We start from the raw sequence: 13213 nt of genomic DNA, 5'->3' as shown, positions 1-13213 counted from the left end.
TTGTATTATAGCTCGGAAATGTTATTTTATTTTACAAATGGGGAAATAAAAAAAAGGCATATTAAACAAGAAATAGCAAAGATATAATAAAGAAGTTTCTAATGTTCAGTTAGTGTAACACACAGGCAGGTGTTCAGGTTACAGGTTCTAAATGGCTAAAAGGATTTGCAAACGGCTGCTGATCTCTGAGCTGTTTTTGACACATCCCTTTAAAAGAGAATGTTTACCACTTGTTAATTTTTATGTCCGTATAAGCAAAATAATAACTTTATTAATGGAGGCATTAAAAAAAATGTATCTTTCTTTTTTTAATGAAAGCACTACCTGATCACATTAGCATAATTAATTATAAAGAATGTTGCTCACAAGCTACTGGTTGGGGTTCACTGCTTCACAATAATCTTAATTATTGAGAAAATGTTTGACTGCAGAAGGCTATCTGAGAACTGTATCCATACTGATGCTACTACATTTGAATATTAGAAAACAATCCTATTTTATAAGATTGCTTATGGAAAATTAGAGAGACTGATTATATAGGAGACTCATAAAACCATTTTGCAGTCACATATACCTCTTCTGATTTTCAGATTGTCTTCTTGCTTGCTCTAAAGCCAGTTCATGTGCAATTTTTCTTCTAAGTTCTTCTTCATCCACTAGAAAGAAAAAACAGTTAGACTAGGAGTTTTATCCCATAAATACGGTACTGTATTATAGTCTAGGATTTCCTGCATGTCACATTCAAGACCAGCAACAAGGAAGAATGCACTGCCCACAGACCATATACAGTAGCTCTAATACCGATACAAACCTAACAGAAGAAAATCACATCCACAGCAGGATACCCTAGGCAACCCCATAGTTGTGGCCCTATGTCAAACTCAGGATAAATAGGCAACCAGTATAGGCTCACACATAGCCTGCTTAAAGCTGGCCATTAATGTTAAGATTTTTATAACATCCGATCGTCATCGTGAGACCATGATTATCTCGAAACGATCGTACCAATTGTCCCATCAACTAAAAAGACCATTTCAGGCAATATTGCCAGGAAAACAAAGGTTAGCTGCCTGCTTGTCCCTGCAGACATAGATAGATTGCACTGGGAACGATAAAGATTGTTTAACCTGGCCGATCAATTCTCTGACAGATGTCTGCCAAAAAATCGTAAGATGTACGATCGTTTGAATACCACCAACCACACGATAATTTAGAAGGATTGGTTGGACTTCGCTAAAATCGGTCGCTCGGCAAGAGAAATCTTTGCATCTATGGGGACCTTAATGATGTAGCTTAAGATTTTAAAGGATAAGTATAAGAGCCTTTTTTAACTTCTTAAAACTCCATCTTACCTGCCTCTCAACCTTTCTAACCAGGATTAGAGAATAAAAAAGGGCTTAATTTACAAGCAGTATGTGTTCTATGCAACATAAGTAACAGCAGCCCACTGATTCAGCAATGTAGGGGTGCTGAAATTATCTGTGCAATTTTTTTGTAGTATAGGGCATACAAAGTAACTGGGACAAAGAAAGGATTATTTATTCATTTCAGTGTCATGAACACAGGGCATCCTTCAGAAACCTTGTTTATGAGAGCGCCATCTGCTTGCAACAGAAGCTGTCAGGGCAGCAGCTTTGCATACATAAAAGTTAATGAAGATGTCAGAAAGAAATATTTTAACATCAAACTAATAAATAAAAAATAACCATAAATATCAAGCACACCGCTATGAACAGTGTGGGGACTAACAGTACACACAGTTTCTAGCCAAGAGTTTGTTAACTAGTATTATTGCTCCTTGGGGATTAATCTATTTCTTTATTTCATTTACATTTGACATGCATAATATGCAAATAACCCTCATTTTATTATATATCACCTTATAAGGACAGCAGGATGTTTCACAGCTGGATACTTGGTGCCATATAAAGACAATGCACACCCATATAGCACAAGTGTCACTTGATTTATAGTAGAGAATATTGATATCAAAGGGATATGTCAGCAACATTTAACCACTACTACAATGGCCTAGTTTACAATTTACAAAAAAAAAAAAAAAAAAAAATCTTACAAACTTTTTACAGGCATCAGTTAATATATTAGAAGGCTATAATATGCAAGCACCAAACAACTCTTGAGCTAAGAGCAGGCTATTTTCAGTAAAAAATATATTATATATAACAGATGGAGGCTCAGTCCTAAATATATTATCATACATTTCACATCCCTGAGTCAAAACCTATATGACAGGAATATCCAAACTTTTTGCAACAAGGGCCAGATTTGGTGAGGTGAAAATGTGTGGGGGCCGACATTCAGTCTGACATCCATTCCGAGGTAGATAGTTTGTGATCAGGATCATTCACTCCTGGAGATGGACATGTACACAGCGTTTAGGAAGTGGAGTCTGCTTGGACTTATTCTCTGCCCCTCATTTAAACAAGAAATTGCATAGCCGTAGCAGTAATATTTGGGCACAAGATTAGTGAAATGATCTATAGTCTATACTGCTGCCTGTGTGCTGAAGGTGTTCGCAAAAGACACGTACTGGCACGTAGTGACAAACCACCCTTGCATACGTCTTAGTTTACTGTACTGGCACGTCAGTACGTTTATTGCACCATCAGCCATAAAGAAGTATGCGAGAGCGGTGCGTCACTATGTGCCAGTATGTGTCTACTGCTAACACCTTCAGCACACAGGCAGCAGTATAGACCGAATGGCAGATCATTTCACTAATGTGCCCAAATATTACGACAACGCGATTCCTGATTGCACTGTGTTGGAGGGCCACATTATTATTAATTTTCTGACTAAGCCTGAGGGCTGGTGTAAATTTGAAAACGGGCCGCAATTGGCCCACGGGCCTGACTTTGGGCATGCCTGAATTAACAGAAAGTATACCACTAAGGAGTGGTAAAGAGATTTTATTACAGCTATTTTTTTATGTTTGACCGTTCTGTTAATATAGTTTCCTTTTTACCATTCCATCTTTACCTACAGCAGCTGGGGAGGGGGCAGTGACCTTTACTAATCTGATACATTAGTTCATATATTTCTTATCTTTGCCCCTGCAAAGTAGAATCCCTTAAATGCAGCTGTTATACAATAGCTGCTAATATTCCACAGGTGCTGCTAAGAAATATATCAGTTAATGTAGCAAACAGTAACAGTTTAGATTACCGAACTGCCAGACTGAAACAGTAGAGAGGAACGGCAAAGTTTAGACAACATTTTAGAAAAACTGTAAAAAAATAAAGAGATCATAAGAATCTGAGCTTGAGCTGCAAAAGTGTTTGTAAGGTGAACAACCAATTTAATATTGAAGGAGGGGACATGCATCACAAAAAGAAGAACCCATTGAAAGCAAAGAAACACAATTAATTTTTTGCAAGATAGATATTGAAATAGAACTGTAATTAAACCATGGCAGCAAAAAAGAAAAGTGCAAGAAAATGTCAAATTGATATATTCAGAAATGCTAATGAACTTCATTAAAAAAAAAAGTACATATTTTCTTCTGAATATAAAGAAATTAACAAGATCTGTATAATTCATGTCAATAAGCAACAAAATAAACACAATTCAGAAGGGCACATTTTTATAAATAGGGTGCCGAGCAAGAACAAAATAATTACATATTCAGAACACAAAGTTGAGATGCCTCTTAGATTTTGAGTGGGTGCCTTCTCTGTGAGCTTCAAAGGACAACATATGGGAATTAAAAAGCAATAGAAAGCATTAAAAGCATCAATTAGTAAGGCTGGTGCACAAATTCAAGAAGGACTCAGCAGCTGCAGGTGTCTTCCCCTGAAAAGCGAGTAGTTTAAAAAGTGATATTATATAGGAAGCTTTTAGGTCCGCCAATCTCCAAAGAATTCTAATTCAGAAATTTAGACACTCCTAAACAAATACTGACTAGTGTTTTCTCATGAAGAGAAAAAGCTGTTGAACACTTCAAATAGTGATTTTCTTTTCAGATATGTGAAGAAAGGCTCTTGAAAACTCACTGACAAATAAATATACTAACCCATATTATATATAAGTACCCTTATATTTTCTGCAGCTTGAAGAAAAGTTGAAATCTATTGATTCACAGTTAGTTTACAGCCTAGTATTCTGCCCACTATTACGGTATTTATAGAGTACCATTGTCACCCACATTACAGAGCAGGGGGATACACATATAAGACATGACAGTTTACAAAAACAAACTGCACTATTATAGCACATTGCATAGTGTTAAGAAATATCAGGGATAGGGTCTTATGTGTATACATCATGTTTTAAACAAAATAATTTAACCGTTAACGGAAAGGGCCATCTGAATGAAGATCATGTACTTCAAAAAAAATGGAATGACACGATGATAGTAGATATTCAAATTGTGACAGTACATTATTAGGTACTTATGTGAACAAACATAGAAAGAAAATATATTAAGTTTATGGGATCATAGGATTCACTGTACTCACAAACATACCAACAAACCATACATGTTAGGTCACATGAGCCAATTAACAGACAGAGTTGTGTCTTTTGCTTCCACACTTCTTCCTGTTACAGTTAGAGTTGAAGTATTTCTGGTCAGGTGATCTCTGAGGCAGCACACAGACCATCACGAAATGGTGGTTCAAGGCAAGAGATGTAAAAGGGCAATATTTACTTAAATATATATACCAGTTTGGAAAGATTCTTTAATACGACACTTAATTTGATTAACTTTTGCTTGAGTATTCATTTAGTGGGTATAGTTTTCCTTTAAGATATTCTATATGTATAAAGACAATTACCTGTGTAACTAGGAGAGACAGGCTCAGCAGTAGGCAGTTTTGGCTGTGGTGGTAAAGGTTGTGGCCTGGGAACTGGTGCTGATGGTTCTCTCATCCGGTTGATTACATTATCAGATAACTAAGAAAAAGAATATAAAAGATATCAATACAGAAGTGACAATGGCATACAAACACCATATAAAGAATTGCATTTTATTTTTGTAGTACAGGTATGGGACCGGTTATGCAGAATGCTCCAGACCTGGAGATTTCTGGATAATAGATCTTTCTGTAATTTGGATATTCATATCTTAATTCATTTAAAATCATTTAAACATTAAATAAAACCAATAGACTGGTTTTGCTTCCAATAAGGGTTAATTACATCTTAGTGGGGATCAAGTACAAGTTACTATTTATTATTATAGAGAAAAGGGGAATTATTTTTAAAAATTCTGATTATTTGGATAAAATCGAGTCTGTGGGAGATGGCCATTCTGTAATTCGGAGCTTTCTGGATAACGGTTTTCCGGATAATGGATCAGATACATGTACTATACATCAAAATCAAAATATATTGTTTACAGCTCTGTAGATTACGAGATAACCTTGGTTACAAGGTCACATACAAGTTCAACTGCGCATACGAGGAATTACACGGAAATTGCAGCTCTCCCAGTCAAATTACCGAGGACGCGGAAGATGGATGCATGGAACTTAACTGGAAAAATCTGCGCCAAGGGGTAAGTATGGAGTATGGGGCATTTCCCCGGGGGGGTAGTTAGCCTGGGGGGGGAGGGTCTACTTGGGGTGGGGGGTACGGGGTCTTTTGCAAAAGGGTTTCCTTCTCCTTTAAAAGCAGTGAATATTCATTTTAATGTGCCACTGTCCAGAAGTATCCTTAAGAAAAGAACTACAATGCAGTTTGTATTCAATATACCTGTTGTGAAAGCATTTACACATGTGAAAATCATTGCCATAAAGATGATGCAAATGCCTTACAACTGATCTTTACGGTGAAAAACTGAAATTGCATTTTCTCGATAAAAGAAGCCCGCTATTATTACCGAGGTTTGGATCTGAAGAACAGTTCTAAATAAACCCAAATGCATAAATAAAAAATGACAAAACAAAGTCCAATGTGGGGCCTTGACGTGGCACTTGAGCCTACATATTTTGGCCAAAGTATGGTACTAACGCCTCATTTTTTGTAATAATTTTTAAAGGCAAACCATCCACTGGCAATTTTTTTCTCTCGCTTTGTGTACAAATATTGTTTTATAGTTTATAGCAGCTGGTCAACTCCAGAATGTGGGTTAGACCAAGCGCTGGTGAATTTTTTCTGTGTTTTGAAAACAAAGTCCAGGTATTTGGGATCCCAGTGGTATATGCAGGTATCATTTTTTATTTTTTTTTAAGGGTTTTTTTTTTTTTTTTATTCATTTCTGAAACACACTAGATCTAAAAATGTTATAAAAACAAATTTAAAAAAGTGTTTAGAAGGTAAACAAACCCATTAAGGTTATAATTACAATTGCAAAAATCTATCACTTACAATTCCCTTCTCTCCTTTCACTAACTACTCATACCATCGCAACAATGTATTGGCTCAAACTCCCACAATCCCTTGCAAGTTAAGCAATAAACCAATCGGAATAGTAGACGGGCGAAAGGCATTGTGGGAACTGGAGCCGAATTGGATTTCTGACACCGTTTCTGTAATGTAACAAACTGAGAGAGCAATAGCAGCAGACAGGAATGGCTTCTAAATTTGCACTTCCCTTTTAAATAATTGTTTTAAACATATTCTGGAAAGTGGTTTCTAATATTTTTTTTCAAATACACAAGGAATAACTGTGTCTTTAAGGGGACATCTGAATGCAATTATAATCTGTTCTGGACGTTTCTCCATACAATGATATACGTGTGTGCTGTATGTCAGCTATAGACCCGCAGAAGCAACCGTATTACAATTCTTACAAAGCACAGACATTCTTATATTCATGAACGATGCGAGGCTGAAGCCATGTGTCATTGCAGCATGCCCTTGTGGGGCCGACACCCTTTAACAGCTCCTGATAAGCAGCTCCTCCTTCCTGACTCACCCGGATGCCTTTCACCACTGTGATATTATCATTCTCATCCGCCTCGAACGAGACTCTCCGGGTGCTCCCGCTACCTCCCATGTCACTCACTGCCTGGCAAGAGGCAGCCGGGTCAAACAGCACAGGCCGTGACAAGGAGACAGCGACCGGCAGCGGCTCACCAACTACGTTAGATCCCATTGGCGAACATGTAGAGGTCCCCGCCTCCTGTGATTTAAGCGCGCTGGCAATTGGCCCTCCGTAACCTTGGTAACAGAACGGCGAAAAGTTGATTTGGAAGTTTAGGTTGAAGGGTTTTTTTTCCCCTCATGGTGTTAAAAAGTTACCGTCCTGAGATAGCTCTAACTAACAGCTCAGTGGCAGTTAATGTTCTAAATTGTATTGGAGAATGATTGTATACTGTTATGTTCTACTTTTGCCTCTGTGTGTACAGCATAAAAGCCTGTCAGTGTGCTGCTGGGTGTTTTAAAGAGACAGCAATAAACGAAACCGAAACCACTTTGAATACAAATCAGTAGTATCGTAATTAAAGGAAAACTATACCCCTGAACAATGTAGGTTTATCTATATTGCATAAAAAAGCTCATATGTAAAACCCTGCTTCATATAAATAAACAGTTTTAATAACAATACACTTTTTTTGGTAATATGTGCCACTGGGTGATCATGAATAGAAAAATGCCATTTTAAAGGAGAATTCAACTCTGAAGTTAAAAAACCCCTACCCCCTACCCTACATAGACCCCCTCCCTCCTCCCCCCAGCAAATGCCCCTAACGTTTTACTTATCCCCATGGCTGCAACCTTTTCTGGAAAAAAATACCGGCCTTCCTATATATTTATCTCTTTTTCCCTATTAATAACATTGGGATCAACCATCATTTTTAAAATACCAACCAGATGGCAACCCTGCTCGGTGCAGGCATCGGCATTCATTGGCGCCATCTTTTTCTCTTTAGAAATCTTCGGAATGAGACCGGTGTGGCGGAGCGTGTACTCCGGTGCCTGAATCTGCACCTAGGGGTAAGTAAAACTTTAAGGGTATTTGCCCGGGGTAACATTAAGGGGCAGATTTATGAAGGGTCGAAGTGAATTTGAGGGAATTTTCAAAGTAAAAAAATCTGAAATTCAAAGTAATTTTTTGGATACTTTGACCATCGAATAGGATACTACGACTTCAAATTTTCAAAGTAAAAATCGTTCGAATATTCGACCATTCGATTATCGAAGTACTGTCTCTTTAAAAAAACTTTGACTTCAATACTTTGCCAAATTAAACCTGCCGAAGTGCTATGTTAGCCTATGGGGACCTTCTACAACCATTTTCTAAGTCTGTACACATCGAAGTAAAATCGTTCGAACGCTAAAATCGTTTTACCGTATGATCGAACGATTTTACTTCGATCGTTTGATGGCCAAATTCGGTGAAAAATACTTTGACCTCGATATTTGAATTCGAAGTATTTTAATTTGGATGGTCGAATTTCGAAATATTTTACACTTCAAAATTTGACCCTTGATAAATCTGCCCCTTAGACTAGGATGGTCTCCTGGGACCATATTATTCGGTGCACACAAACAAAGCAAAGACATATACATCTTAGTGACATGAGCCAATTGACGGACAAAGTTCTGTCTTTTACTTCCACAATGCTTTCTGTCACAGTTAAGGAGTTTCATGAGCCCTAAATGTTCTATGCCACTATCTGTCATCACTGCAACACAAATATTTCCATCTAACCAATTAATCCTACTAATTAAATAACCTGACTGAACACCACAACTTGTGGAAAAATAAGAGGGACCAGAGGTCACAGCTTTATTAAACATTTAGCAAATTAAGTCCCCTCAACCAAATGCGGACCAGTTGACATCACATGTAAATTTTTAAGAGCATCCACCAAGGAGGAGCCCAGAGCCCTTTCCCCTATTGGAAAATGTTTGGCAATAGATTCAAGAAAACAAAAACTGAAAAAATTAAATACAGAAACATTAACTAATAGTATGAAACTGGGATGATACTAAAAAAAAGTTTGGTTTCGTGGTATATCAAGGCAAGTGCATGGCAAGCTATTTTTTCTGCATTACTTCAGTTTTAAAGCCTATTTACATTGAGGTCATAATCACTTCACTGGCCTTGCCAGAGGTGCAGACACATCTAAAGATGTACTGCAGAGGAATTAGCTGTAAGGAAAAAATTCTGTCTGGAGGCAATTTTCAAGTGGTAACATATTTGTAACAGCAAATTAAATATTTCACCAAATTCTACCAAAGATGACAGCTGAAGTTCTAGAGATCCATTTCCAGTCCCATCTCATTTCCTTAATAGAGCTAGCTTATGCCACCTGTAGTAGCAGCAATGGCCACGAACAATGAAGATCCACAAAATTTGAGACACAGTCCACTATGTCTTAAACTGTCAGTTCTGTGAAAGTTTAAGACAGTGAAATCCCCATTTATGGTCTGAAAAATTCTGTATTTATTTAACTTGTTTTAGCATCAGCACTTGAAAAAGTAGAACAGCTTTGAACACAGAAAGGTATTGTCCTTAAAATTACTGTTTCATCTATGTTTTATGGCTATGAAAGAAGATACAGTATTACTGTTCACATCTGCCAGCCATGATATGTCCATAAGGCTAGTCAAACAGTTATTTTTATGAAGTCATATTGTTATTCACAGAGCATAGATAATTAATTTTTTTGTGTTCAACAAATCAATTTCTAAATTAGTTAAATATTCATATTCGCCTATACAGTAATTCATTAAGTCACGCAGAGTTGTAAAGCTATTAACAACATAAATGGGGAAATTATGCCTGGCAGTTTTCATGCAGTCTGGTGGAATATTATTTGTCACAGGCTGTTTTTTTCTCAGCCATGCAGTTTTACAGATTGGTTTAGAAACATACAGTATGAGAGATTTGCAACCTGAAACAAATTATTCACGAGGTTTAAATGTTTTGTTAACACAGAAGTTAAGTTAGCATAAAATGAAACAAAACAGAGTTCAACAGAGTTTTTTTTTCTAATTTGCATTAAATACCTATACAAGATGATATTTTATGGTGTTAGTTTGAACATAGCTTTTGGCATGGATTTAAAACTTTTATATAGCTTTACAACCACATTTTGATGATTACTGTTTGGGGGTATAGTTTTCCTTTAACAGTTTTCACTTGATGCAAACAATAGATCATGCTATATGGGATTTAAGACTTCATGCGTTAGTTTCTGGAAAATATAAATCCATGTTAGAAGGAGCTTACTTTTAAAACACCTAAGAGTAATACAGGTTTAGTATCCACAGCAAACAATTAGATGTTTGATTGAACAGAAAACTAGTAAATGGTTTCTTGTTGATTGAGTTCGGGGGGTTACAATAAATGAACTTATTACGCAACTAATTTTGACTTTTGGGTAGGTGGGGGGGAGATTAGGGAGTGGGGGGGGGGTTCTGTGGGTCTTGAATTATCAATGATGGCATATGTTTTGATAACCATGGGGACCAGATCTTATCAAATTTCTTTGAACATCCTCTACGCATATACGTAATTTGATACAGTAGTTTTGAATTATTTACCAGTTCTATCCATTGTTTTGTTTTTTTTGATGGGTGTGCAGTTTTCCATTTGAGAGCAGTTAATATTTTTGCTTGTATAAATAAGAAGTTTAGCAAGGCCCGCTCTGCCACTGTGGGAGCAGTTTCTTCCACCTGGTTCAGTAGAAGGATCAATGGGTCTAGGGGGATTATTAGAGCTAGAAGCCCACTAATTTCCTCAGTTATTTTTGTCCAGAACTATCGAATGTGTGGGCATTGCCATACATCGTGGAAGTTGTTTGCTGGAGAGTATGCGCATTTCGGTCAAACATCAGGAATAGTAGGGTTAATCAAATGTAGTCTGTGCAGTGTTAAGTAGGTTCTATGTAAATACCTGAATTGGCTCATTTTATCTTCGCACTTATTAACATTGTTATGTGGCAGTCTAGAATGTCCTCCCATATTTCAGTGGTAAGGTGAGGCACATCTGTTGACCATTTGGTGTACAATTTTTGTAAAATGGGTTTCCCAGGTTTGTTCAGCAGATAATAGAATTATGAAACCAGTTTACATAAGTTAGGTTCAGTTGCTAGTTCTTCCAGGTGTCTGGGCACAGTGTTTTTGAAGTCCCCATTTGGGTTCGATAGGCATGGTGTAGTTGGAGATACCTGAAGTATATTTTGTTTGGTAATTGAAATTTGTCCTTCAGGGCATTGAAAGTTAGTATATCTCCTTGGTCGGTTATTTGACCAAAGTATTTGATATTATCTTCGGCCCATATTTGGATATCTGGGATAGTCTGTATTTGGGGTAATTAGGGGTTGTGCCATAATGGTGTGCACCCTGAGTGTTCATTATCTTTCTTAGTTCTGTGTAGAGCTATCTTCCATATTTTCACTATATTTTCTATTAGGGGGTTGTAGTGTTAAGATCTCTGGTGCCTCTAAGTGCCTCATAGGAGCCCGCCAAGCACGCTTATAATGTGGTAGCTGCATTCTGTGTATTTGGAGCATACCGCACCAAACATTTACCAATTTTATTGCTACATAGTAGAGAAATAAGTTTCGTGCAACCAGGCCTCCCATATCGGCAGAATGTTGTAGCGTTGTTAAAGCTACCATGGGGGATGAGGCAGCCCAATAAAATGTGGTAATCAGGGACTTGAGTTCATGGAAGAAGCTCTTGGGTACTGATAGTGGGGCTTGTCGGAACAGATACGTGAATTTGGGGAGTAGTACCATTTAAATAGGTTGATCCAGCCAAGGAGTGTAAGTGGGAGATTACTTCAAGCCTTGGTTTTATTTTCTAGCATTATTAGCAATGGTTGTAAATTAAGGTCCAAGTGTTTATCCAAATTTTTGTGAATCAGGTATTTAAATAGCGTGGCCAACTGAAGAGGGGCTCTGTATCGTGCTGTTCTAATTGAAAGGTATCAATGGGGAAAATTATGGATCTATTCCAATTAACTGTCAGGCCAGAGTAGTTAGTGTGGTGATTAATCACCGCTAGGACTGTGTCTAGGGCTTCATAGGAGTTTTCTAAAAAATAAGATGGTAACATCTGCATACATCACCACTGTTTCAGTAAGGGGACCCACCTCTAGTCTCTAAACCCCTACAGAGTGCTTTATCAGGAATGATAAGGGTTCCATTGCAATGGCAAATAATAGGGGCAAAAGGGGGCATCCCTGTCTGGTACCTCTAGATAGTGAGAAAGGGGAGGATATAGTTTGGTTTTTTTGTGGGTTTTTGAGTTTTGGCACAACCCATTTTGTGAAATTTGGCCCAATGCCGATAGTTTCCTTAGTTGCCCAAAGATAGCGCCATCAACTGAATCTGCCCGTTATGAAATCAGTTTGGTCTGGGGAGATTAGTTTAGTAACAACCTGGTTAAATCTTCGGGCAAGTATTTTCACCAGAGTTTTACCATCTACATTGATCAGGGATACAAGCCTATATGAGGCGCATTTATGTGTATTTTTTCCCTGGTTTGAATATTAGGGTAATCGGTGCCTCACTCACGGAGGCCAGTAGGTCTTTCCCAGCTATTACTTCATTTAATATGGGGGGTCAGCAAGGGTTTCCTTTCCTTGTTTCCCCATGTTTTTGGTATATTTCAGGAGGTAGGCCAGCTAGACCTGAAGTCATGGCCTCCCCTAATTCTATCTCTATAATTGGTTCACCCAAGAGAACTTTATCACACGATTCCAACCTGGGTAAGGGATAGTTTGTTGGTGGGCCTGTACCTGAGAGGTAGTGCAAGATATTCTGGAGGAGTTCAGATATGAATAATAGTCTTTGAATACCCTGCCATTTTTGTTGCCTGTGGCAAAATGTTAGCCTTTTGAAATATCTGTGATTTCTTAATTTGTTTGGTTTGTCTAACTTGTAGAGCAGTTTGGGCTGTGAGCAGCCATGTCTCATTTGAATTGTGGGGTTCTGAAACATTTTCTGCTCGGAGGACCTTAGTCTTTAATTTTGTTATTTCCCATTGAATGTTTCTATTGTAGGTTTTAATTTGTTGAATATAGAGCCGTCGGGTATAGGCTTTCAGGGAATCCCACATTATCTGCTGGCTTACTAATTCCTTATTCAATGCTTTGTAGGTTTTTAACTCCCCTTCTACTTCAGTGGTTATGCTCTCTTGTTAGAGCCAATATCTATTGAGTTTTCATATTCTGCCTGAGGGTTGCGGGGCTTTTTCAATATTTAACAATAGAGGAGAGTGATCTGATATCCCCCCATGTAGTATGTCAATCTGTTTAGTTTGCATCAGAATTTTAGGGGACCCAAAA

The 13213-nt window shown here is 37.6% G+C and overlaps 1 protein-coding gene across 1 annotated transcript in view; it reads right to left on the bottom strand.

Annotated features, from left to right (window-relative positions):
- The window catches only part of chchd3.S (coiled-coil-helix-coiled-coil-helix domain containing 3 S homeolog), a 34577-nt gene extending 27583 nt beyond the window's left edge, over positions 1-6994 (bottom strand). The window contains 3 exon segments of the mRNA NM_001085986.1: positions 575-656; positions 4797-4914; positions 6881-6994. Coding sequence (NP_001079455.1) covers positions 575-656; positions 4797-4914; positions 6881-6961 — 281 coding nt within the window. The 5' untranslated portion in view covers positions 6962-6994.
- Between the last annotated feature and the right edge of the window lie 6219 nt (positions 6995-13213).

The sequence above is a fragment of the Xenopus laevis genome, chromosome 3S (assembly GCF_017654675.1).
Source record: "Xenopus laevis strain J_2021 chromosome 3S, Xenopus_laevis_v10.1, whole genome shotgun sequence".
Lineage (NCBI taxonomy): Eukaryota > Metazoa > Chordata > Amphibia > Anura > Pipidae > Xenopus > Xenopus laevis.
Note: the sequence above shows the minus strand (reverse complement) of the source record. Positions and strands in the feature narration are given on the sequence as shown.